The sequence below is a fragment of the Balaenoptera borealis genome (assembly GCF_965194805.1).
Source record: "Balaenoptera borealis genome assembly, chromosome: 6".
NCBI classification, from domain to species: Eukaryota; Metazoa; Chordata; class Mammalia; order Artiodactyla; family Balaenopteridae; genus Balaenoptera; species Balaenoptera borealis.
Window position 1 is genome coordinate 2,859,032 of NC_138863.1, and position 26,056 is coordinate 2,885,087.

Consider the following 26,056-nt stretch of genomic DNA (forward strand, 5'->3'; position numbering starts at 1 on the left):
TGCTCATTAGAACCTGCTCCTTAAAATACTGACACAGGCTGGTGTCACTGTTACCCCAGGACAGAGACCCCCTCATACGGGACCTCAGTCCACCCTCACCAGGACCCTGGGAATGGGCGGTCGATGCCATACCCCCATTTTACAGATGAGGACGTGGAGGCTCTGTGGGGCTAAGGATGCCGCCGCTGTTGTTTCGGCCGAGCAGAGCTGAGGACTGGAGTCTCGGTGCCCACCAGGTGGGGCCCTCTCTCTATGGGCACAGGTGCAACAAGCACAGGTGGGAAGGCCAGCCAGGAATGGATCTTTATTTAGCAAACTCACGTCCGGTGTCCGCCCTGCAGGAGGGTCTGGAGCTGGAGCCATTGCCAGCGCTGCCCCCATGCCCGGCCTGGCAGCTCCAATTGCCTGACACCCCCGACTTTATATTTTCCTGATCATCCCTCCCTGTGACAGCCTCAAGTCAGCTGGCTGGGAGGACCCTCTGTTCCATCCCACATCTTGTCTGAGCCCTCCAAGCTCTGTAGGCACGTAGGGACACCACAAGAGACCCCTATCCCAATGGTCTGTCTGCAGGGAGGCGGCAGCCCGTGGAAGATTCCTGAAACCTCTCCCCCACACACTGCCTGCTGGGGCCACGGCACGGCTGCAAGACACCTCTCCCCAAAGCACCTTGGTTTCCCTCCCTGACCCGGAGAATTCGGGAGTCTGGTCTCTTGCCCGTCGAATCCTGTTCTCTCCGACCCCCAGCTCCTCCGCCACTTCACAGGTGGGGAAAGAGGACAGAAGAGGGGAAGGGGCATGGCCCAAGGTCACCAGAAGGAACCAAGGCAGGACCCGAGGAGGGCAGACAGAGGGTCAGGACGCGACCAGAGCCACCGGCACCAGAGGAACTGAAAGAAGGGACACCCAGGCAACTCTGGAAGGAGGACCAATGGGAAACACGGGCTGGAATCACAGGTGCCTGAGGGAAGACCAGGCAGAAGGGCGTGGGGCTGAGATGGCAAATCATCCAACTTCGGGGCCGACTGGGGGACTGACTCTTGGGTCAGCAGTAAGAAAGGCTCTGAAGCTGATTCCTGCCAGGGGGTAGACCTGGAGGGTGGCAACTAGCACGCTGGGTATCCACCGGCCTGCCCTCAAGGCTCACCCGGCCACCAGGTGGGCGAAAGGAAAAAGAGAAGAGAGGACCCAAACCACCCCGGAAACCCCTTTGGGAGGAAGGCAGGCTGCCAGCCCATCTCACTCCCCGAAGCTGAACATCTCGGCTTCTTTCTCCTTCCAGAAGGCGAAGCTCCGGTCGATGTAGCCACAGATGTCCTCGCTGCTGAAGCTGCCCCGCTGGGGGCGGGACCCCAGCCTCTGTGCTGCGGGCTCGGGGCTGCCGCTGGGGCCAGCATGGGGCGGGGGCCGGAGCGGGGTCAGGCCTGACTTGCGGCCGGGCTCTGCGCCCCAGGGGGGGCTGCGGCTGGAGCCGAAAAAGCGGGCTTTGATGTCCTCGAAGCCGTCGGTCCAGGCACGGCGGCCGGCAGCCACCTCGTCCGTCACGGCCTTGTGGAAGGCGCGCGCGGCCTCCCAGCCATGGGCGCCCAGGTGTTCGAAGACCTCGAAGCAGAGCAGGTGGCGCATCTTGCGCTCCTCGGCCGGCAGGTCGCACTCCAGGAGCTGGAAGTAGCCCAGCATGAAGAGGTCCAGCGTGAGGCTGCCGTAGGGCACGGGCGCCCCGTCCACGTGGGGCAGGAACTGCTCGGGGGACAGGGGGCCGCGGGGCCGCCGGCTCAGCCGCCGCAGCTGCCGGCCAGGCACGTGGGCCAGGATGGACTTCCAGGTGCCCAGCAGGTGGGCAATGATGCTGCGTTGCTGCCACAGGTGGCCCAGCCGCGGGCTGTCGCTGGGCGGCGGCGGGCAGGGCAGCCGAGGGCCCCCGGCCGCCCCCCGCCCCCGCGGCTCCAGGCGCCGGGCCTCCAGGGTCCTGCAGGCTGCCGTCTTCAGGGCCGGCGTGTAGGCCGACTTCTTCCAGTGGCTGAGGAAGAGCATGACGATGCGCTCCTTGCGAAGGCTGGCCGGGTCAGGGCCAGGCACCGCCCCCGCCTCCGATGGGGCCTCCTCGCAGCTGATGCCCGAGTCGCTGGCCTCCTCTGCGTCGCCCGGCCCCGGCTCCCCTGCGATCGGGCCGCCGCGGGGCTGCAAGGGGGCGGGCCAGCAGCCTCTCAGGCACGGCCCCGGCTGGGGCCCCAGCTCACAGGGGCCAGGGCTTGGGGTGCAGGGCCGGCCGGGGGCTGACTCGAAGTTGCCACGAAGTGTCCGCACCGACACCCCACACTCCTGGATCTCGCGCTGGGCCTCGCTCCTCGGAGGGCTGGCTGGGGCCTCCCTGCGGGCCTCCCTGTGGGCCTCCGGTGGGGGCCTCTCCTCGCCCTGCACCAGCCCGTTCACGCCCTTCAGCAGCAGGGACAAGCTGCGCACCAGCCGGGCGACGTGGCTGCACCAGAAGGGCAGGGGCTGCGCGCCGGGTGTGGCCTGCGAAGCCCCCATGGAGCCCTCAGGCTCGACCTCGGGGCCGGGGGCTTCCTCGCCCTCCAGCCCGGGCGCCCGGGGCAGGAAATGGCTGTTGACAGTGATGCTGACCAGGGGCGCGGGCAGCAGGGCCTGCAGCTCGGCCGCCAGCCGGCCCAGCTCGCTCTCGTACTCCTGGCAGCGGCGCCGCAGCTGCAGGTCTGCGATCTGCTTCTCCAGGTACACCAGGTCGTCCTCGGTCAGCAGCTCCCCGAAGGGGCCCAGGATGGCCTGGTGGGTCTGCGAGTACCGCCAGGCCGCCTGCTCTGTGGCGCCCGCGCTCCCGCCGTCGTCCTGGGCACAGGGAGGGCAGCTCAGCGGGGCCACAGCCCACATGGCGAGTTCCTGCTGGACACAAGCTCCCCTGGGTGGCCTGACCCCCCTCTGACCTCACCTCTGCCCACCACGCCTACTCACTGCGCTCCGGCAGTACCAGCAGCAGCCTCCTCCCGCTCCTCCCTCGGGCCAGCCCATCCATGCCCCAGGACCTTTGCACTTGCTGTTCCCTCTGCTCCCAATCACTTGTCCCACAGTCCCACAGGGCTCCCCTCTCACTTCCTTCTGGCCCCTGCTCAAGGCCACTCCCCAGAGAGGCTGCCCCTGACCACCCGGACGGAACGGCCCCCTCCCCTTTTCACTGCTTCGCTTCTCTCCTTAGCACTTGGAACCACCCTCAGCACAGTTGCCCAGTCACCCCGCCTTCCCTGCTGGAATATAAGCACCAGGGGGCGGGGCTGGTCTCCTTCACTGCTGAGAACAGAGCTTGGCACACGGTGGGCACGGGATACAATCGTTAGATCAAAGAACATGTGGGTACCACATCGTTAGAGATGAAGGGTTACAGGTGAAGGGACACAGCCCTCTGATCTGGTTCAGCTTCATGGTCTGGCAGAAGAGGAAGCTGAGGCCACAGAGGGACACGCAGTGGGGTTCCGGGTCTCAGGACTCGAGGTGTGTGCTCAGGGACCCCACCTTCCACGTCCACCAGCCAGTACAAAGCCTCCTGCCCCCGCCTCCGCCCTCTATTCTCTGGTCCCACCCGGGCCCCGCCCACCTCTCACAACGCCACGCCCCTCACCCCTCCGGTCCCGCCCTCCAAGCCGGGCCCCGCCCCTTTCAGGCCCCGCCCCCACCCTCGTCCCCGCCGGGCCCCACCTGGGCCTCTGGCGCTGGAGCTGCGCCCAGGCGAGCCTGCAGCTTCCGCACCATCACCTGACGCTTCCACTCGGGGATGGGCCGGCCGCGCTCATCCCGCGTGGGCACCAGCCCGTCGAGGTCGCCCGAGGGCAGCCCGTCCAGCTGCAGCGCGACCAGGCTGTCCGGGGTGCCCCCCGCTGCCGTCTCCGTCCCCTGTGCGGACAGGCAGGTCGTTCAAGGCCCCTATGGGCCTCTGGTCCGGGAGGGAGCGGAGGGGAGGGCTGCCCGGGACAAGCGCAGCTGAGGGAGGAGGGGCGGTGGAGGCTGACCAGGGAGGGCAGGGGAGCTGACCACTAACGGCACCCCCAGCCTAAGTGTGAGTCTTCTGAGGGCAAGGACCCCGCTGTGCCCTGTGGGACCCAGGCACGTGTTGGGAGGCTTGCTGGCTGAGAGAGGCAATCAGAGATCCCGCCCAGAGCATGCCACGTGGCTGGGCAAACTCGGCTGGGGGACAGGCGCATAGACAAGTCTGGTGGCCAGTTCTGGGCTGCAGGACTTGCCAGAGCCTTTAGTGTGCTGTGTGCACTGCAACTCTACAGGGGGCGGCACTGCGCAGCATTTCCCGAACTCAGACAAACAGCGCATCTCAGGGGCTGAGGGTTCCCATGACCCGTTCAGGGAAAGGGTGGGCTGGATTTAAAAGGGGCTGGTGCCCAGAAGGAGGAGGAGAAGGAGGAGTGGGCCGCTGGGAGCCCCCCGAGGACGAGAGCAGTGGGCGCCAGGCCCACCCTTCCCAGGGACCGATGCTTCCCTGTACCGTGACAGCAGCATCTGTCAGGATGAGGGGCTTGGGCCACGGGGAACCCCTGGAATCAGAGAAGGGTCCCTCGTCTACTATGACAGGGAGACAGCTTGCTTCTGGCCTTGGAATCTCCATCTCCTCAGATGCCAGCCAGTCACCCCAGGGGCCTCCTGGAGGAAAGGGCCTGGCTGCCCCAGGAGTGACCTGGCTGGGGCCCACCTAGGAGAACACGGTGAGAAGCCAGCCGGGCTTTGGCTGGGGTGCCTTGGGAGACAGGGATATGGCGGGGGCTCTCACCATAGGGACGGCTATGGCACTGGTGGTGACCCTCGAGGGTGCTGTGCAGGTCGTGTGCTCCCTCGGAAGAGGCTGGTCAGGCTGGCCGGGCCAGGCTGGGCTGAGAGACGCTGCCACTGGGAGGAAGGGGCAGCTGGAGTCAGAGAGGCCAGGGGATGGGGAGCAGAAGATCCGGACCTGGGGCAGGACCGGCCTTCCTGAAGGACCCCTGGACCTGGGGCCAAAGGCCCAGCCAGCTCCCTGCCAAGTGCCCTGGGACCTGGGCAAACTCGTTCATCCCTGGCATTCCAGAGGTGTCCTTGGAGCCCCCTCCAAGCCCTGCCGGTTGGGGAGCCTGCATTTTACCCACCTCATCCCATCCCACGGCCCGTCCCCCCCTCCCCAGCCCCTCCTGTAGCCTGGAAGGAGCTAGAAAGGGCATAGGGTTCCGTGGTCTGGGGATCTAATGCAGCCCCATCAGACCACAAACCTGTCCTTTCACCGCTCTTCCCTCCACTAAACGCACACACACACACACACACCCCTACGTGTAACTATAGAACTACAGCCCATTCCATGAAGCATGCTAACCTTCACTGCACATGGGGCCTGCTGACATTTTTCATGCTATTCCATGCCATTTCATTTTGATAAGTGCTGTCACAGTTCCCTAACGGGTGGTGACCTGCAGTTCGAGGGCCGTTCCCCTGCCCCCTGCTGGAATCTCAGGCAACAGCAGCGGACTCGGAAGGCCCCTTCAGACACAACCTTTGATTTCCCTCTGGACAAGCTGAGGCCCAGAGAAGCAAGGAGGCTCCCCGAGATCACAGCGGCAGGAGAGTCAGGCCACGGGGGGTTCAGGGCTCACAGAGAGATGCCCAAGGGCTGGGCAGGAGGCTGTTTACTTGTGGTTATGGAACGCGTTTGTCCTCACTTTAAAAAGGCAACAGGACAATAAGGGAATCCTGGAAGAGTTGGGGTGCCGGCTGGTGGGAAGGGGTGGTCCCAGCCCTGTCCTCAGTGTCCTGCGTGCCCAGCTGCCGAGAGTCTGCTGCTTCCCACCTCCCCCCGGCCGCTTCGAAGGACCTCAGAGGTGAGGCCGGCAAGGCCCACTCCCAGCACCCACGGCCCAGGCCAGTCCTCCCTGGAGACGTGTACTCACCGGTGGGATCCCCGAGACCTGGGCCCCCTCTTCTTCCATCCTCCAGGGAGTGCCTTGCAGCCGACAGCGGAGGAGGGGGGAACGGCGGCGGCGGCGGGGGCGCCATCAGGAGTGGCACCTGGGGGCAGACAGGCCTGGTCACTGGGAGGCCCAGGTGGGGGTGGGAGGCATCCAGCAGGCTAGCCCTGGCCCGGTCTCCCTGGGGCTGGGGCTGTGCGTCTGAACGGCGCTCGCAGAGGTAAGTTTGCGGGAGTGAGGGGCAGCGCCCCTAGAGGTTCTGTCGCCCCCTCTCCACCCCTCCACACTGGTGAGCAGGGCTCCCCAAACACACCCACGCACTTGTCTGAGGGCTGCCACCCCTAGGTGAACCCCTCATCTCAAGGCCCGGCTCCCTCTGGAGGCAGCTTAACTCAGCGGCTCTGGGCTGTAGGTCAGGGTCTGGTGTCCCCTTGTGCTCACTCGCCACTCCTTGGCCTTACAAGAGACACGTGCACACGTGCACACATGCACACGTTCACACATGCACACACACACCCTCCCTGACTGTCCCCTGACTGTGCTGAGACACACTGCCCCCTCTCTCAGCCCTGGGCACAGGGGAAACCACAACGAACTTGGAACTCTTCTCAGCCCCGTAAACAGTGCGGCCGTGACCGCGCCTCAGCACAGAGGCGCTGTGCCCAGGACCCACCATGCAGTGTCTAGGCCACTCTCCCAAGGGCCACCCGGAGACAGAGATCACCAACATTGGTCCCCGGCAGCCTGGGGTCAGGGAGATCCATCAGCCCCAGCCTGGGGCTGCAGGGCCACCCGCATTTCAACCCCATGTCTGCCCCGGGTCTGGGGCGAGGCGCAGACCTGGCCTTGACCATCTCCCCTGCCCCCAAGCGCTGGCTGGTGGGCAGCCGGAAAGAATCCTCGACCTGGAGGTGCCACTGCCCCCTGCATCCCCAGCTGAGCCCTGCAAGGTCTCAGCTTTTGCATCTGACCAATGGGAGCCAAGACTCCTGGAGCACGCAGGCTGCTGTGAGGCCACAGGTGGTGACAGAAGCGGGACTGCCCTTGGCTCCCTGCCTTGGCCTGTCCCTCCCCAGGCGGCAGAGTTCTCTGAGCTGTCCTCCAAGGACTCCAGAGCCGGGCTTGCTGCCTTTTGGTTTAAAGCTGAACGTCAAAAGGCTGGCTGGCCGTCTTTCAAGTGACGTGGGTCCCGGCTGTGCCCGTGTCGCCTGGATGCCTGAGAGCGCAGGGCCGCCCCAGCTCGGGTCCCCAGCCGGGAGGGCCACTCACGGCGGTCTCTCCGGGCACCCACCGCTGGCCGTCAGACTGAAGCGCCTCGCCCACTCCCTCCAGTGGGTAGCTGTGGCGGAAGGTGGCCTCAGGGCTGCCAGGCCGGGCTGGAGAGAGCCCTGAGCGGGGCAGAGGAGCTGGTGCCAGGCCGTCCCCACGTGGGACGTGTGGTTTGGGGCCGGCGCCGGCGTCACGCGTGGGTGGCTCGTGCTGCAGCTCTGTTGAAGGTTCTCCGGTCTCTGTCTTGAAATTCTTAATCAGTTGTTAACAAGAAGCCCACGTTTTCATTTTGCACTGAGCCCTGCACGTGCTGTAGCTGGAGCTGCAGGGCCAAGTCCCCCGGCCACGCTGTGTCCCCTGGCTCACCTGTAGGTGGGCCCTGTCCCTCCCGCAGGCAAGGAGGCACAGGCGTTAGGTGGCCTCCCCAGCCTGGGGGGTGTCCCGTCAGAAGAATCCCCGGCTCTGCAGCCACTGCCTCGGGCCCCTCAGTCGCATTCCCGTCCAGGACCCGTGGCCCGCCGGGGCCACGAGGAGGGGAACACAGCCCGAGCCCTTATCTGCCACTGCCCTGCACCTCATACCTCACTCTCTGCAGGAATCTGTGCCGAGAGCCCAGGAGCCCCGGTCGCGGCAGGGCCGGGAGTGTCCGCCAGCCCCCAGCCCAAAGGACCTTCGGAAGCAGGTGCTGGGCTGTGAGCACAGGAAGCTGTGGCCGTCCTGGGCCGTCGGGGGCTGTCCCAGCTGCCGCCCCCAGGAGCAGGAGGTGTCACATTAATATTTGAAGGCTGAGGTGTCAGGTGGCCCGGCGGGCTTGGGCTGGGTGTGGGATCCCTTACCACTGTGCTTTAACCCTCCACAGCACAGGGGCCAGGGGAGCGGACCCTCGGGAGAGGTGGGGGAGACCTGAGATCCCTGGTCACGCAAGAGACCACCCAGAGGACTCCCGCAGTACAGCCCCCCAGGCACAGATGGGGAAACCGAGACTCAGAGAGGGCAAGGGGCTTTCTCAAGGGCCCACAGCTGGGACGGGGCAGAGCTGGGACCAGAATCTTACTTGAGACCCCCCTCCTTGCTCCTTCCAGGACTGAGAGCCCCTCGAATCGCTGCTCCTTTTGTCCAGGGGCTCCAGCAGTGGAGGAAGAGGCGGGCGGGTGGGTCTCTTGCGCCCCTACCAAGGACGCACAGCCCTGGCTCCCCTCCTCCTGGCTCTTTCTCTGGGCTGCCTTTCCGCGGGAGGGGCCCAAAAGGAAGAGCAGGCTGCTACAGAATACGGGCCTTCCCAGGCTCAGGGGCCCCCGGCTGTGACACAAGTGTGCGCTCGCAGCAGCCATCTGGGCCCATATCGGTCACGGTCACGCTGGGACTCGGAGGGGGGAGGGGATCTGACAAAACACGATGCTTTCTCCCTGCCGTGTGTCTCCGACCTAGGAATCCCCTGTCTTCTTCCAGCGTCCGCAAGGCAGGAGCGAGTTGGCTTAGGAACTTTATGCAGGGTCGAGTCAGACCCCAGACCCCACGGCTGGCGCTGACAGTCTGATGGGCAGAACAGGGCTGAGTCCCAGGTCGGCCCCGGGCCCCTGCCCAACCAGGACAGGGCTGTGAGCCTGCCGCACTCTCCCCTGCTCCCTGCCCCTGCCTGGGAGCCCGCAGCCCCTCCCCGCAATTGAATCTGCTCTCGGGCTGAGGGGCAAGGGCCTCCCAGTCCCTGCAGAGTGAAGGGCTCAGCTGGGGTGGCCGGGGCCCTCTCATTCCGGGGAAGATGGAAGAGGCAGGAAGTTGGTCCAGGGCCCAGGGGGATGGACTTGGTGCCAGTACAGTACCCACAGCCTGGGAGACCTCATGCCACCTGGTCCCTGAGGCTGAATTCTGCTCCAACCCTCACCAAGGAGAAGCCTTGCGGAGTCACTCAGTGTCCCCCAGGCCTGAGTTTCTCTGCCTTTGCTGGGAAGATGAGGAGTTACTGAGAGCCCCTGGCAGGGCCTGGCACACCGAGGCACTCAGACCTCTTTGCTGTTGTTAGCACGGTGTCTTGGTGATCTCTGAATTTCAGCCGGGACGGGGGTCGGCTGTGGTGTTTCCCAGGTGACAGGAGTATCCACATCCCCGTGTCCCTCATTCAGCTCCTGGACACTAGCTGAATCTACAAGGACCCGAGGGCGTGGCAGATGTTGGGTCCCGACATTTGGGGTTCTGACAGCTGGGCGTGTGCCGCCCCCAAAGGGGGCTGTTGCCCTAAGGTCGGCGGTCAGCCGGCCCTGGGCTGGTGCCCTTCCCACGGCCTGGTGTCTCCTTTTCTGTGTTTTTGATGAGATTTGAGCAGCACCATGCCTGCCATGCATTATACATCGAGGACAGCTGTGGCGAGCCGGGTTACAGGCCTGTAATGCCACCCGGGCCGAGAAAATCATGACCCACAGATGGGCGACGGCTGAGATTCGGTTACTGGCTGCACGGCCAGGCCCCGCCCCTCCCTGGGGGAGGAGACTGCCCAGGGGTGTCCCTTGCCCTCTCTGGGCCTCAGTTTCCCCATCTGTAAAAGGAAGGTGTCCTAGGGCTCTTCTGGACCCAGGGGAGGGAAATTGGCACCCGCTGTGTGCTGAAGGCACATGTCTACCGGCCAGCAAGGCTCCTGAGCTAGGCTGATCAAGGCTCACAGACGCTCAGAACTGGGGGTGCCGCCCGGCCGGGAAGACTCACTCCAGCTCTGTGAGCGCTGAGTACCGGGCTGGGGGCAAGCTGAAGGGGCTGGGCTCGCCCTGCACGGGGGGCTACGCTCACCCTCCTGGGCCGCTGCCCCTAACTGTTGCTGCCGTCCAGCGTCTCGCTCTAACCTGGCCCTGCGGCCAGGAGCCCAGCTGCCCGGCCCCCTCCTTGGGGGTCGGGATGCAGGGGGCCCCTCTAGCCGCTGCCCCATTCAGGTCAGAGAGGCCCAAGCCCTCACTGTGCAGAGGGGCACCCCAGGCCCAGGGGGTGGCAAGACTTGGTCAAGGTCGAGGTGGCGTGGTCGAGGCAGGGCCTGGCCTTCCCGTGATGGGCAGCGGGTGAACCCAGGCCCTGCGGAGCCTCCCAGGAAGGGGGGTGCCTCCCACAGGGCAGGCCTCCGCTACCCGTCCAGCCGTGCCCCCCAAGGCTGCCTCTCTTGGGACCCACGGCTCCCTGGGGGCAGAGGCAGGCGGCCGTGTGGAGATGGCTTTCACCACCTCCTCCGAGCCCGACACAGGGAGAGGCCGCGCGGGCGACCTCTGGATATTGTGTTTCCATCAATACTGCATCAGGCGCACAGCCTCGCCCCCCCCACCCCCGCCACCCCGCCCCAGGCGGCCCACAGCTGATGTCCGTGGGGCCGAGACTGCCGGTGAGGCGGGGGCCGGCGGGGAGCGACTCCAGCCAGCCCCGGATGCAGTGGATCTCCGGGAGGCGGCCCAGCCTGCGCACTCTCCACCACCGCAGGCGGGGCACGTGGACGGGCTGGACACCGCGGGCCGGAAGGCCGGGAGGGGAGGCTATACAGACGGCGCAGCCCGGCCTGGGGAATCCTGAGCGGAGGGGACGCTGCCTCGTATCCTGTGGTGACACCGAGGAGACCACCAGGACCAGGCGGAACCGCAGGAAGCCTGACACGGGCTGGTCCCCAAACCCTGGGGGCTCAGGAGAGCGCCCAGAGCCTCCACCCGCTAGGAGAGCTGGGCACAGCGGCCAGGAGGGGCTGGCAGATGTGCCAGGGGACGGAGAGCAGGGGGCAGAGACCCTGCTTGGACAGAAGGCTCAGCCGTGGGCACCGCCGTGCGGGCTGGGGACAAGCAGGGGACCCCAGCCAGAGGCCAGGCGGCACCCGCTCCCTGGCAGCCGAGCAGCTGCGCACCCCACCTCTAGGCCGGCCCCAGGGCCCACACAGAGGCTGGGGGGCCCAGGCGGCCAGGGCGTCCCTGGCCGGTGGACTGCAGAGCTCTGTCCGCTACACCAGGAACCCACTGAGTTCCCCCAGCTTCCAGAACCCAAGGCAGAAAGACAACCCTTATCATACAATAGCCACTCGAAGGGTGAGTGAATAATCAGTACATCGATTACTTCAAGCAGTGAGTATAGTCCTGTTTCTGAAACTACGACACCAGGACAAACCAGGACTCCAACTCGTGTGCCCCGAAGCACCCCTGGCCTTTGACCCAAGGCCGCCTGGGTGTGGCTTTCAGGCAGTGGAGACAAGAGGCTCTCAGTGGCGGTCGGGTGAGGACCATCCCACTGGCCCAGGGCCGGGGAGGACGGGGGCTCAGCCTCAGTTGGTCGCGGATGCGCCGGGGGACGCCCCGAAGGAAAAGGAGCACAGCAGCCGCGGGTGAGACCCGGCGCGGGGGGCACATCGCCCCTCTGGGCCTCAGTGCTCTCACCTGAAGGTGGGACCGGGCGATCCCAGGGACGCCTTCCGAAGGCGCGGCCGCTACAGAAAGCTGCGGCACAATCTGTGCAGGTTGGGACGAATTGTCGGTCGCCGCCCAGGGCCTGGAGTCAGGGGTGCAGGCCGGGAGGGAGGGCACTGGCCCCAGCTTCCCCACCACACACCCGCCCACCCACCCTCACCTGTCCACTCGTTCACCGGCCTCTCCACTCTCCACTCACTCAGCACACACGCGTGGCCCGCCACGTGCTGGGGGCTGGGACCCACGAGGTCCCTGCCCTTGCGGACGCGAGGCCCGGCGAGGTCACGTGCCCCGATGGGAAGGTGGGAAGAGACTCTCCCCTTCCGGGCTGCCCAGGGCTGGCCCGCCTCACCGGGTCACCTCACCGAGGGCCCAGGGCCCTGCTCCCTCCCCCGGGGTGTCTTCAGCCTGACACGGCGTCACCCGACAGCAGCCCAGGCCGGAAGCGTGGATCCCACGTCCTAAGTGTGCTTTCTGTGGCCCGGGGGGAGGGCAGACCTCAGCCGAGGTCCAGCCACAGCCCAGCCCTGGTCCCGGCTGTCACGGCCCCTGTCACAGCCCTGGTCCCGGCTGTCACGGCCCCTGTCACGGCCCCTGTCACAGCCCCCGTCACAGCCCTGGTCCCGGCAGCGGCTCAGGCGCCGCCAGGCCCTTTCTCCTGACAATGACACCGTGTACGCAGACGGCTCTCCAGCTACCCGGCGTCAGCGCGGCAGGGGTCTGTCACCCGGCCCGGGGGGGTTGGGGACCGCGAAGCTTACCGGCCGGGTGCTGTCGCGGAGGTACTGGGCGCAGTCGCGGTGGCCGTGGTACTCCGCCAGGTCTGCGGCCGTGTAGCCGTCCTCGTCCCGCAGGGCGGGGTCCACGCGGTGGGAGAGCAGGGTCTGACAGCACTGCGGAGAGGGCGCACCCGTGGCCGCACCGCCGGCTGCCCCCACCAGCCCCAAGCTGGGGCACTGAGGCCGTTCAGGCCGGCGCACGGCCTGAACCCGTGCCCGGACCCAGGCTGCCCTGTCCCGCGGGCCCCGGCACCCCCTGTCCCTGGTGGGAACCCCAGGCGCCCGCGCTCAGGAGCTCACCAAGGGCCCAGCTGGTCAGTCAGCGACCCAGCCGGATCCTAGCCAGGCAGCCCGACCCTGACTTTGCCCTTGTAACCCTTGCCTCGGGTTCAAATACGGAGCCGGTTTCCATTTTTACAGTGACCTTTGGAGGTGTGTGTCATTTTCACACGAAGAAACCGGGTGCAGGAGGCTAAACAGCGTGGCTCCCCCCCAGGACTCCGGGCCTGTGCCCTCGCCCACCTCACCCTGCCCGCTCCTTGGCCTCCCGGCCAGGCCTGGCACTCGATGAGCCCCTCTTCTTGGCCCCAAGCCTAGGCGAGCTCTGGGGGTTCCCACCCTCATCCTCTGTGTCTCTATCTCTGCGCACATGGCTCCACCAGCCACACGCGTGCTCCCTCTTTGGTCAAGCCGGGCCTGGGCCCCCTTGTCTCCCTCCTGACTGGTCCTCTGGGCTCGTGTGATGGGAGCTGGGAGGAGAGGAAGGCTTGGAGGCTCAGAAGCTGGGAGGAGAGGGGAGGATGGAGGAGAGCAAAGCGAGAGGAGATCCAGGTCTGTGAAGGGCCCTTTGTGAAGGAGGCTGCGGTGGGGTGGAGGGGAGGATACAGGGGGCTGCAGGAGCAGGCTGTGTGTCCAGAGCATGGGGGTGGGGGGGGTCACAGCAGAAGTGGAGTGGAGCAGGGGGCACCGGAGGGTCAGGCCTGGCCCCAGATGGGGCGGGGACAGCAGCCCGGGGGAGGGAGAGGGGGAGGAGAGAACTTTCCCGCAGAATGACGCGATCACTGCTGGCAAACGACGGTGATCCATCTGTGAGCAGAGGGTGGGTGGTTACAGATGACCAAGAGTTAAGTCTGGAAATCCATGAGGTAGCCGTGCCAGCGGTAAAAACAGGTGGGCGGACGGATCCACGTCAAGGAGTAGAGTACCAGGCAGGTCACACCAATCCACTCTCCAGAGTCAACGTAAAAAATGGGCTAAATGTGAAAGGCACCTTCCTAGAGCATCAGACAGGCAACAAGGAAGTGAGGAATTGTCGGACCAAGCTCAGGAGACAAGGAAAATCCCGAGGGATCAGCCCACCACTCAGAACAGCTTTCGCCCTAAGAGCAGGCTGACGCGAAGAAATGGCTGTAACCAGAGCAGCTGTGTCACAGGCTCACAAGACTAGGGAGACCAGCAAAAGCTCAGGGTCCACCGCAGGCTGGGCCTCCACCCTCAGAGAAAAGGTGAAGCAGAAGCCAGCCCGCCCTCTGCTTCCCGTCACGCAGGTGCTCCAGGAATCTCAAGCCCAGATTGTGGTCTAGGATGATCCTGACTCACAGTTCCCACGTGTGCCTGTCAGGCAGAAGCAAACAAGATGTCACCCAAGGCCCTAAATAATGATGTGCAGCATAGAGTCAAACAAAACCAGGAGCGCAAGGAAATAAGATACCAGAAACGAGAACCAGAGGACCCAACACACAAAGAAACAGACCCACAAAGTCCCGAGAAATAGCAGACTGTAACACAGCTGTGCTCACTGCTTTCAAAGAAGTAAAAACCAAGCTTGAAAATTTAGGCATGGAATTGTAAAAGCGGCACAGATTTTAAACCATCAACAGAATGAAAAGACAACCTACAGAATGGGAGAAAATACTTGCAAACAATGTGACTGACAAGGGGTTAATATCCAAAATATACAAAACAGCTCATACAACTCAATATCAAAAACAACCCAATCAAAAACTGGGCAGGGGGCTTCCCTGGTGGTGCAGTGGTTGAGAATCTGCCTGCCAATGCAGGGGACACGGGTTCGAGCCCTGGTCTGGGAGGATCCCACATGCAGCGAAGCAACTAGGCCTGTGAGCCACAACTACTGAGCCTGCGCGTCTGGAGCCTGTGCTCCGCAACAAGAGGCCGCGACAGTGAGAGGGCCGCGCACCGCGATGAAGAGTGGCCCCCGCTTGCCGCAACTAGAGAAAGCCCTCGCACAGAAACGAAGACCCAACACAGCCAAAAATAAAAATAAATTAATTAATTAAAAAAAAAAAAGAATGACCATCTTCCAATAAACTCTGTCAGTAACTCAAAAAGAAAAGAATGACCATCTCTATGAATTCTTTCTAGATTAGCTCAGCTAACGCTACTCACATAGATGGTTCTCAAATTTGACATATATTAGAGTCACCCAGGGAGTTTTAAGAAGTCCTGATACGTGGGCTCCCTGGGACCAATTAAATCAGAATCGCCGGGGTAGGTGGAGCTCAGGTATTAGAATATTTTAAACCTGTTCTGGAGAGTTCCAGTGTGCAGCCACGTTTGAGAACCATTACACTAGTGCTATTATCTACCACACTTAAAATCCTAAACAAAATGTTAGCAAATTAAATTCACCTATGTATAAAAGAGATCGTTTTTCATGACCAAGTTGAGTTCACTCCAAGAATGCAAGGTTGGTGTAACATTTTAAAGAGTAATCAGAGTAGAAAGCAAGGTCTTGAAGAGATAGATAGTTGCACACCCATGTTCATTGCAGCATTATTCACAATAGCCCAAAGGTGGAACCCAAATGTCCATTGATGGATGAATGGATAAAGATAACGTGGCACAACATACCGTGGAATATTATGCAGCCTTATAAAAGAAAGAAATCCTGATACATGCCACAACATGCATGAACCTTGAGGACATTATGCTAAGTGAAATAAGCCCGTCACAAAAAGATAAATACTGTATGATTCCACTTGTATGAGGTCCCTAGAGTAATCAAACTCATAGAGACAGAAAGGAGAATGGTGGTTGTCAGGGGCTGGGGAACTGGGGATGGGGAGTTGTTGCTTAATGGGTACAGACTTTCCGTTTTCCAAGATAAAAGTTCTGGAGATGTGTTGTACAACAATGTGCATATATTTACACTTCTGCACTGTACACTTAGAAATGGTTAAGATGGTCAATTTTATGTTATGTATTTTTTACTCAATTAAAAAACCAAGTAATCAGTGTAATTTATGACATCAGAAAGACTGCGATAGAGCAAAACAAAACACATACTAAACTATCATCATCCCCCATTGGGGTTGCTAGGGCACCAGCTCATTATTCTGAAGTTTTGTTTTTAAAGGGTGTGGGGGGGGGTGGAACTGTCACAGCTCGGGGGAGCCTAAGGAGACAAGATGATGAAACGTCATGTGGTGTCATGCAAGGGATCCTGGAACAGGAAAAGTACATTAGGTGAAAAGTAAGGAAACCTGAATTAAGTATGGACTTTGGTCAGTAATATTGTATCAATTTTGGTACATTAATTGTGACAAACATACCATGCTAATGTAAATTGTTACTAATAGGGGGAAATGGATGTGAACTCTGTGAGAACTGTCTGTACTAGTGTCTCAATTTTTCTACAAATCTAAAACTCTTCCAAATTATTCTAAAATAGAATTTATTTTAAAACGGGGTGTGGCGTGGGGTGGGAATGAAGCATTATCCTATATTTCCTGGATGAATATATTTCTGGAATTGCTAACAGATTAAGACCCAACAGACAAATCAATAATGTGTGGACTTTGCTTCACTCCTGATTACAGCACAAGCAGGGAAATGGATAGATGGCTATTAGACAGACTGGATATTAGATGATATTAAGAAATTATTGGGGGCTTCCCTGGTGGCGCAGTGGTTAGGAATCTGCCTGCCAATGCAGGGGACACGGGTTCGAGCCCTGGTCCGGGAAGATCTCACATGCCACGGAGCAACTAAGCCCGTGCGCCACAACTACTGACCCTGCGCTCTAGAGCCTGCGAGCCACAACTACTGAGCCCACATGCTGCAACTACTGAAGCCCATGTGCCTAGAGCCCGTGCTCCACAACAAGAGAAGCCACTGCAGTGAGAAGCCTGCACACCGCAGCGAAGAATATCCCTCACTCGCCACAACTAGAGAAAGTCCGTGCTTAGCAACGAAGACCCAACGCAGCCCCCAAAATTTAATTAATTAATTAATTTTAAAAAGTAGTCTAAAAAATAAATAAATAAATAAATAAAAGAAATGATCATGAATTATTTTTAGGCGTGATAATGGTTTGAGGTTGTGATAAGAAACAAAGGGAGTCTTCGTCTCCTGGAGAAGTCCACTAAAGTATTTATGGATAAAAAGTTGTGCCTTCTCTGACTTGCTCTTAAATAATAGTGGGGTGGAGGGAATGGCCAAGAAAGGCCAAAGAGCTGAGGCAGGAGGCTCGTGCTCTTGTGTGTTTAGAGTTTTCATAACAAAAAGATTGAAAAGGAAAGCAGTTCTCAGCTCTGAGGCTTGAGCTATTTTATTTTCATACTAAGGGAGGGTGAGGAGCTGGTGGTCTCTTGGCTTATCTGGTGAACTTCTTGGGCTCCTATAGACTATTTCACTTGAAAAAAAATGCTGCTGCTTAAAAATAAAGTTTTTAGAGCACGGTTCCAGCCACCCTCCCGATTAGGGAGCCAGAGGCTGGGAGACGGGCGGCTGCCTGAGCCACACTGCAATGGCTCAGGGCTCTTCAGGCCACCAACCGCCTGTGGGGACACGCCCTCCCCGCCTCCCACCCAGAGGCACCTCTGGACTCCCCATCCTGTCATCTGCTCGGCTTCTTCTTCTCTCGTGTCCAGGACAAAAGGGGTGACTGTAGGGGTAACTGCAGGCTCTTCCTCTTCTCTGAGGACTGGCCTGGCCCGGACTGAGGTTCACGCCTGCCCTTCCCCTCCCTCTAGATAGGGGCGGACTGGGGGCATTAAGCCAGGGAGGGCTGAGTGGTGGCTTGCAGGGGTGAGAGGAGGGGGGCTGGGGTGGTGGGGTGGAGAGCGGGAGGGGGCCCTCAGGAGTCCTGAGAGCCAGAGGAAGACAATTTTCAGCAGCACTGCCATGAGCTGGATTGGGTCTCTTTCTGATTCTTCAAAAGGACCATGTGCATTCCCATGATTCTTGGTGGTTGCCCTGTGCTGCTTTTACACAACGCTGCTCAGCCTGGGCCCCAGGAACACTTTGGGTTCCAGCTGGAAACAGCTGTGCAGAACCGTAGGCCCAAAATGGGGTACTCGGTGGCACCTCAGTAAAGCCCTGCCCCTTGCCTAGCCTTTCCTGGACCAGGAGCACATTTCTCATGACTGCAGATGCAGCAGGCTGAGCCCTGGGGGCTGTGGGAATGACAAGGGAAAGCCCTGGAGACGTCATGGGATGAGCTGACTGACTTCGGAGCCCTGCTGTGTGGGCCCGGGTGGGGCAGGTGCAAGAGTCAACCTCTGCATTCCCCTCAGATACAGCCTTGCCTTTACAGGAGGTCAGTGGGCAGGTGATGCCAGTGCGGGGCCAGTGGCTGATGGCCAGGTCTATTCCCAGCGTTGGACCTTAAATATTTGAACACCATCCCTGCCTACTCTGGATTTCTGGATGCTGTTTCCTGGGAACTGGGCCATAGGAGCCCCCAAGGTCTATCTGGATCATAGCGAAGGGGCTAACCTCACACCCCCAGCAGGACTCTGCTCCCAGGCTGCTGACACCAGGGGGCCAGCAGCTAAAAGGCCCTCCGGGGAGGACCAGCAGGAAGACCACTCCCTGAGCGGGAACCCAGGGAGTCTCTGTGCGAAGGAAGGGGCCGAGAGCACAGATTTTGTTCCCCGATAGATCAGAGTCTGGATCCTGGGCAAGGGACTGGCCCTCTGAGCCTCAGTTTACCTGTCTGTAAAAGGGGACTAATAACATCTATTCTACAGGGTTGTGGTGAGGGTTAAATGACTTATTCATAGGAAGCCTTCCAGGACTGCTGGCTCTCGGAGGCCCCCCAGCCCCACCGTGCATCCTCCCATGGCCCCTGCCTCACCTCCATTTGCCCGTTCTCCGCTGCGTCATGGAGGGGGGTCCCACCCCAGGAGTCTCTCATGATGGGGGCGCCCATCAGCAGGAGCCGGTCTAGAATGGGCGTGTGGCCGCCTCGCGCGGCAAAGTGGAGGACGGTGGCCCCCTCGTTATCCCGCGCCGTCAGGTCGATGTCCGTGAAGGTTACCTGAGGGAGGAGGCGGGGGGATGGGCCAGCTGAGGCTGGACGGGGGTGACCACTCCTACCTCGGGGCAGGAAGCCCTGGGACAGAGCTGGCTCCTCTTGGCGCGTCCTGGGCAGCATGGGAGGAAGTGAGCTCGGTGATTTTGCCGGGAGGCTCCATGGTCCCCAGATCTGCCCAGCCCTGACCGTAAGCTGAACACCCCCAGGGGCTGGTTTCACATATCAAATAAAGAAATGCCTTTGGGCAGCACTAAGGGACAGTAAACAGATGTTTGCTGATGAAGGGAGGGAGGGAGAGAAAGGACATCCTGGCACCAGGCCTGTTTGTACCCTGATCACGTCTCCAGCACGAAGATGCAGGGGTGCTGGGAGGTGGGTCCTGAGCAGCCTTCCTCATGGTGGACCCAAGCCTGGTCATCCTGTGGCTTGGGCCCCGTCCTGCTGGCAGCCACTGAGTGACTTCCGGCCGGCCCTCCTCACGGGCCCTCAGCTGCCCCTCTGTGAGGGCACCAGTGGACTCTGGTCCATGGCACCTGGCCAGGCCTGTGGGCACGCACTGGACTGCGTGCACCCGGGGCAGCCATGTGACAGTGACACGTAAGGGGCTCTTCTTCTGCCTTCCTGATAGAAGGGGCTGGTGGATGTGCTGTCACCCCCTTTCCTCCCTCTTCCTGCCTTGAACGCGGCCATCTTTCACCATGAGGGAGAGGCCGGGAGAACAGCAGAGATGTGACCCAGTGTCAACGGCCTCTACGTGGGAGGGACAACCTTTTAGTGGTTTCGTGCACTGGTCACTGCAGCCAAATGCTGGCTGATCCAACATGCAAATGTGTCTGACAGAAAAAGGACAGTGAGCCGGGAACAAAGACCCTGCCGTCGGCCAGCTCCCCGAAGGGAGGGGGTGCCCAGCGCTGAGTGGCTGAGTCAGGCTGGACGCTGCCCCCTCCCCTCTCGGTCCATCCTGCAGGAGGCGGGGATGGGGAGTCACATCTGGAAAAGCCTTTCTGGCCCTGGGACCCTGTGGTCCCAGCTGTTTCTGCCCGGGATGAGCCCCTATGGGGCTCCATGGGACCCGGTGGACATTCTTCCCTCCCACACCATTTGCTGAGCACCTGCCGCGTTTGTGGCCCTGCAGCCAGAGATGACCAGGACTCAGGCTACCGCAGGGCGAGGAGTCCAGGTCTGGGGACAGGCACATTTCTGGGAGGCCAAGATCTGAACTACAGTGAGGGGACATAAGGACAACTCCACCCAACGGCCCTGGCGGGGCCAAAGACAGGAAAGTTAGTGCAGCAGGAGCCGCAGAGCTTTCTCCTGTGAGAGGAGCTGGCCGCGCAGGAGGAGCTGCAGAAAGGGGGCCCCTGGGGGGGACACAGCCTGAAGGAAGGTGTGGCTGCCTGAGGGGCTAAGGCCGGCCTGGGAGATCCAGCAGCGAAGGGAGGCTGGAGGCAACTGCTGGCGGCCTCTGAGGCCAAGGGGAGCGGCTGAAGGCCAGATTCCTTCCCTCCTTCACTCACTCATCAAACATCTCTGGAGCCCTTACTATGTGCCAGGCACAAGGAACGCAGCAGCAGGGCTGCGCCACTGATTCCTGGAGCTGCTGGAACTTACACCCTGGGGTGGAAATAGACAACCACCAAGATGAAGTCAAACACAACGTTTATCAATGTTGGTGCAGGAAAGACAGCAGGAGAGCAGGATGGGGCGCTGGGCCAGGTGGCTGCCATCCTAAACAGGTGGACGAGGGATGCAGTGGGGGGGAGGCACACCTGGGGAGCTGTCACCAGGCAGAGGGTGCAGCACATGCAAAGGTCCCCGGGGCAGGGAGGCCGGCCTGCTGGAGGGAGGGCTGGAAAAGCGGGCCCCATGAGAAGAGAGGGAGGTTCTGAGTGAGGAAGGGCTCCCCCTTCTCCACCAGTGACCTGCGTGACCTTCAGAGATGCCAGCAGACCCTGGCGCTCCCAGCTCGCAGCCCTTCAGCGGCTCCCCAGGGCTCCAGGAAAGAGCCCAGGTCCTCCCGGGGCCTCGGTCTGCCTTTCCACCTCACCCCGCCCCACGGGCTCTCCCACCTGTGACTGAGCTGGGCCCCCGCTCCTCCAGGAACCTGCTTTGGGGCCCACCCCCTGCCCAGCCACCTCCTGCCCAGCCTCAGTTCTGCCCCTCCCCAGAGAGACCTCCCCACTCTGAGACTTGGTCAGGTCTCTGTAATGGACCCTCAGAGCTCCCAGACACCCCACCAGGCCAGGTTTTTGGTGGCGGAGCCAGGAAGTCCTCAGCCCTGGAAGAAGTCTTGGCGGAAGGCATCCTCCCCAAGTTGGGTCACTCTGTGTTCCTTCTGGAAAGAGGCCTGGGTGACCCTTCCTTGGGTCCAGAGGGGAAGAGGGGTGGGGCCTGGCCCTGGGCTCCAAATGGCCAGGGCCAGGCACTGCCTGTGCCAGAGACAGAGCAGCCGGGTGCCACCGACCCTGAGAGCACCCAGGAGACCCACCAGGACTCCTAGGGGAGGGGCAGGAGAGCCCCCAGGGGGCCCCGCACACGCCCACGGTCCTGCAGGGGCTGACCTTCAGTCCACAGCCACCTCCAGTCAAAGTTGTGGGCTCCGGGCTGCACCCCGGGGCCGAGACTGGGCCTGGCATGTGGGTGCTCTGAGCCGTGGGCCGGCACATCTGCTCCCCCAACCACCGTGTGGGTCCTCGGACTTCCTGCGGGGTGCCGCGCCCACCCCAGCCGGGCGCCACTCGCTCGAAGGCAGTTCTGCAGGCGAGGTGCCAGCCTTCCCGGCCCTCCCCTGCCCGCGCCCCCGGCGGCCCCTTACCAGCCAGACGACGAGTGAGTAGTGGCCGCGGGCAGCGGCGGCGTGCAGGGCGCTCATGCCGTCGAGGGCGCGCAGGTGCACGTCGGCGCCGCAGTCCTTCACCAGGAACTGGGCCAGGTGCAGGTGGCCCTCCTGGCAGGCCAGGTAGAGCGGGGAGGCGCCGCTGCGCGTCCGCCGGTTCACGCCGCTACGGGGGAGGGCGGGGTTCAGAGGGCGCTCGGCCCGGGGGTCGCGGGGAGCCGCTCCAGCCAAGGGCCCGGATCGGGGAGGGCGTCCCGACACCTGGTCGTGCTGTTGCGGCCACCCCGCTTCCCGGCTGAGGTGAGGGGCCCAGCCGGCCACCTATAGCGTTGCACAGGTTGCGCACGGCGCAAGGGCACGGCGTCGGGGGTGAGGTGGGCACGGGCCGCCGGAATGCAGCTTCCCCTCCCCCACTCCCGCTCCGCATCAAGATGTGCGCGCCGCCGGGGGTTGGCCGGCAGGGGGCGCTCCTTAGGGGGTGACTAGCCCAGCAGGGCCTGCAGTGGGCGGGTCAGGGAACCTCCAGAGCCGGGGGCCTGCTCTGTACGGGGGGGCCAGTGAGCAGGACACTCGCCCTTCTGTGGTGCCCAGCGCTGGCATCCGAATTCCAGGCCCCCACGTGGCTGGACTGGGGCACGGTCGTCAGGCTTCCTGCATCCGGCTTTGCCTCCATGGTGCTGCAGGCCCAGCAGAGTTCTTGGTCCCCAGGGCAGCCCCTTCCCCAAACCGCACCCACGCCCTGTTGACAAAGACTTCACCTCTAGGTCCTGTGGTCAGTGCCGGTGGGAATGTGGGCCCTGGGGCGGGGGACCTTCCCGTGTGCTTGTGTGTGCTTTAATGTGAAATCTTCCACTTTTCAAATGACAGAAACTGCTTCTAAAACTACCAGTCTAAGAGACGCTCTGTGGCCGGCCGGGCCCGGGGCAGCTGGTGTGGACGCTCCGGGGAAGATCCGCAGAAGCGAGTCCCGAAGGCCTTTGCCAGGGGGTCGGGAGGCGAAGGCCCGGGAACGGGAACACCGCTCCACAGCCGAGCTGTCCGGCCTCGTCCGGGAACAACCGCGGGGTGGCCAGGACAGCCGGCCGGCCAGCGAGAGGCCCCGCACAAGGAGAAGGCGTGTGGTTACAGAGGCAGGCAGGTTCGGGGGACAAAGGCCAGGTCAGGTGTGGGGTGGACACAGAGTCCCACCCCCAGCCAGGGCAGTAGCCCTGCGAACAGACGGTGGGGGGCAGGCCACGTGCACGGCACCCCTAGATGGCCCGTTGTGTGCCCAGGGTATCTTTTGTGGGGGGCAAGGACCACAGCGGTGCCCACGATGGGGAAGGGGAGCCCTGCTGCCCCCTGCCCCCGCCTCGCCATCCACCAACGCCAGGCGGTGGGACAGGGGTTCACAGTGTCAGCAACAGGACAGTGTGGAGGGAGAATTCCGGCCGACCTGATGGGGCGCCCAAGCCCACTGCACAGCCTCTGCTCGCTTCGGGTGACTTGAGGGGGCCACCTTCCCAGCCAGGGGAAGCCGGGCCCTGAGACGCCCCCAGGCAGGGCCGGGAGCGGCCTGAGCATATAGAGCGCCTCCTGCTCTGAGTGCTGTAGCAGCTCCTCGCCGTTCTCACTGCCCCCGCCCCCACGCTCCGAGCCTCACCCCAGCGCTCTCCGCGCGCGCCTTGGCTCCAGACTTGTCCCTCCCCCCTCCCCCTCCCCCAAGGCCCCCCTCCAAGGCGGCAGCCCCTCCTCCTCCGCCCCCTCGTGCGGCCGCCCCAGCACCTGCACCCCCCGGACTGCCCAACAGGCGGCGCTGCGGCTCCTCACCTGCCGTGGGCGGCCGTCAGGAGCTTCAGGCAGGTCAGGTCCCCGCTGACGGCGGCGTGGTGCAGCGGCAAGGCCCCCTCCAGCGTCTCCAGCGTGGCCGCGTGGCCCTCTCGCAGCAGCCACTCCACCAGCACCGGGTGTCCGAAGCGGGCGGCCAGGTGCAGCGGGGAGACGCCCGAGGAGTCTCGGTCCTACGGAGGCCCGGACGGGGCGGTGAGCGGGCGGCGGGCCGGACCCAGCCGCCCAGGACCACACCGCCCGGGACCCCGCCGACAGCTTCCGCCCCGCCCCTCCCTCCGGCGTGCTCCATCGCGGGGCGTGCGGAGGGAGGTCTCTGGGGCTGAGCCCGGCGCCTGCTCGAGGTCGGCGGCAGGGCCAGGATCAAGTCCAGGTCTTTTGGGTCCAAGTCCCTGATCCTGAGCGTCCGAGCTCCCTCCCCTTCTCTGCTCACAGTCAGAAAGGCTTGCGCTCGCCCAGCTGCGCCCGCGCCGGGCCGGTGGCCTGCCGTGTGTCCAGGGATGCGTCTCTGGGCCTCTGCCCCACCCCCACTGAGCGCCCACCCGCCGGCCCCCGAGTCCTCTTGCCGGGGACCCTATCCACCGTGGGCCTCTGGCAGACCTGGGCGTTCTCCCAGGCACAGAAGTGGCCCCGCTCCCGCCCTCAGGGTTGTGGGGAGAGCCGCTGAGGATGAGGAGGGCGGCTCGGAGGCTGTTGGACACTCAGGCTGTGACCGCTGAGTCCTCCCCCTCGCCCCGGACCGAGTGCGTCACGGTGATGCCCACCCGGCTCCGGCCTCTGGGAGGACGTCCTTACCCCGTCAGAGCTGGCTCACCCACCTCCCGAGGTCCTTCACCCGCACACGGAGCACCCACGGGGCCGGCAGGAGAAGGGAGAGGCGGGCCGGGTAGAAACGTCCCTGACGAGACCATCACTGAGCCCTGAGACACTTCTCTTTACATCAAGGTTCTCGTCGCACTGCCCCCCACAGTTGCGCCTGTGCTGTCACCCACCGGGGCCCCGGGCGTCCAGGCCGGTGCCCACAGCTCCCGAGCCCGCGTGCCCACCTTGCTTCTCTTCGTATGGACCCTCGTCTAGACCCCTCGGAAACAGGCCCCACGGATCAGGCCTGGTAAGGGCCCCGTGAGACCGCCACTAGCAAGGCCAGGCGCTCCTGGGTGGGGCGCGGGGAGAAAGAACAAGGGTGGCTCCTCCGTGCTGGGCGCTGGGGAACGCGAGGGGGGTTAGGAGGTGCCCATTTTGGGGGGGGAGGGATGTGGGGCAGAGACAGACGCTACTGACTGTGCCATGGGGCCCGCGTGGTGACTCCCCGAAAGGAACAGCCCAGGGCCGAGGTGCCCAGGGGAGGCCGAGGGCTCCGGATCCGGCTCTCGGCTCATGCCTCCCTCGATGCCCACGGACACGGGTCCCCCTGCGGCCACCGTTCCCGCTCAGCTCACCTGCAGACCGCAGCCCCCTTCGCGAACCAGCCAGCACAGCTCGGCCAGGCTGCCGGTGGCGGCGGCGTCATGCACCGGCGTGGCCCCGTTATGGGCCCGCTGGTTGCCGGGCAGCTGGGCCCGCTGCACCAGGAACTTGACGCAGGCCAGGTGGCCGGCCCGGGTGGCGTGGTGCACCAGGCCAGCCCCCAGAGCGTCAGTGACGCCCGGGCCCAGGGCGCCCGCCTCCAGCAGCCGCTCCAGGGTGGCCAGGTCCCCATCCTTGGCAGCCGCGAGCGCCCGCTTCTCCTCCATCCACCCGGCCGGCTCTCCTCGACTCACGCACAGGCCGGGCTTCCTGTTTCAGGCGTGGACGCAGCTCCCGGCTCCGGTTACCTGATAAGCTGCGCAGAGGGCAGATGGGAGGCGGCAAGGGGGTGGGGGGACAGGCCTTGGGGACCGGGCCTCCGCAGCCCAGCCCGAGCCGCTCCCGCGGCGCCCGGAGCCGCGGTGGGCAGAGGGTGCGGGGGAAGGGCCCACACCGGGTTTGGGCTGGGGATGGGCGCTGGCCCGGGGGCACTGCCCTGTGCTGGCCCACGCCTCCTCCTCCCGTGGAGCGAGGGCTGGGATGGACTTCCCGCGTCGAGCGGGTGTTCACAATGACAGTGTCCTTTCCGGAAAGCCGTAGGCTCCCGAGTGTCTGCTTCCCCAGGCTGGGGGCAGCCGCCCTGAGGGCTGTGCTGGGCCATGGGAGGCCACCTGGGAGACCCTTCTCACAGGAGGGCAGACCCATCCAAGTGGAGCCCCTTCTGGGGACCTTAACTACCAGGTGTTGGAGTCTAGGTGTTTGGGACGTGCTGTCACCCACCGGGAGCTGGGGGCCTGCCTGGCCCCTGGGAATTCTATGCTGGATCCTGGCCGCAGCTGGCCTTGGAGGCTCCGCGAACCTCTGGGCAGCGGCTGCTCCTCAGGGCCGGTGACGGGCACAGGGCCCTGACCGAGAGTCTCTGGGGCTGCAGCTAAAGGTCCCGAGTGCATTTTTCAGAGCTGCCAAGCATCTTTTTCCAGACTGTTCTCTTCCGTGGGGCTGGACACCCGTAGTTCTTTGCTGGGGGAATCGGGACACCACAGCCTCTGCCTGGCGGAAGCAGGATGCCGCATGTTAGGGACCTACTTTCTAGAGCTCCCAGAGACACAGTCGCAAGCCGAGTTCCTGAAGCTAAAGCATGATTATGCAGTGAGCAGTGGGTCTGACCCCACCCCCCAGCCGGCACAGACACA

General features: G+C 63.1%; 1 protein-coding gene across 1 annotated transcript; it reads right to left on the reverse strand.

The window, feature by feature from the left end:
* On the reverse strand, window positions 1–26,015 carry ESPNL (espin like). The gene is made up of 9 exons (XM_082396058.1): window positions 24,797–26,015; window positions 23,340–23,530; window positions 21,510–21,696; window positions 18,515–18,697; window positions 12,394–12,525; window positions 5,931–6,048; window positions 4,790–4,905; window positions 3,709–3,903; window positions 1–2,847 (listed from the first exon to the last, which is right to left on the reverse strand). The coding sequence occupies exons 1-9, from the start codon at window positions 25,088–25,090 to the stop codon at window positions 1,240–1,242; spliced, it is 3,024 nt and encodes a 1,007-aa protein (XP_082252184.1). The 5' UTR covers window positions 25,091–26,015; the 3' UTR covers window positions 1–1,239.
* Between the last annotated feature and the right edge of the window lie 41 nt (window positions 26,016–26,056).

Coding starts and splice junctions, on each gene's coding strand:
- ESPNL (XM_082396058.1), bottom strand. CDS start 25,090: ATGGAGGAGAAGCGGGCGCTCGCGGCTGCCAAGGATGGGGACCTGGCC. Junction 23,531..24,796: donor AAGGGGGCTGCGGTCTGCAG/GTGAGCTGAGCG, acceptor GGGCCTCCGTAG/GACCGAGACTCCTCGGGCGT. Junction 18,698..21,509: donor ACTCACTCGTCGTCTGGCTG/GTAAGGGGCCGC, acceptor CTCCTCCCTCAG/GTAACCTTCACGGACATCGA.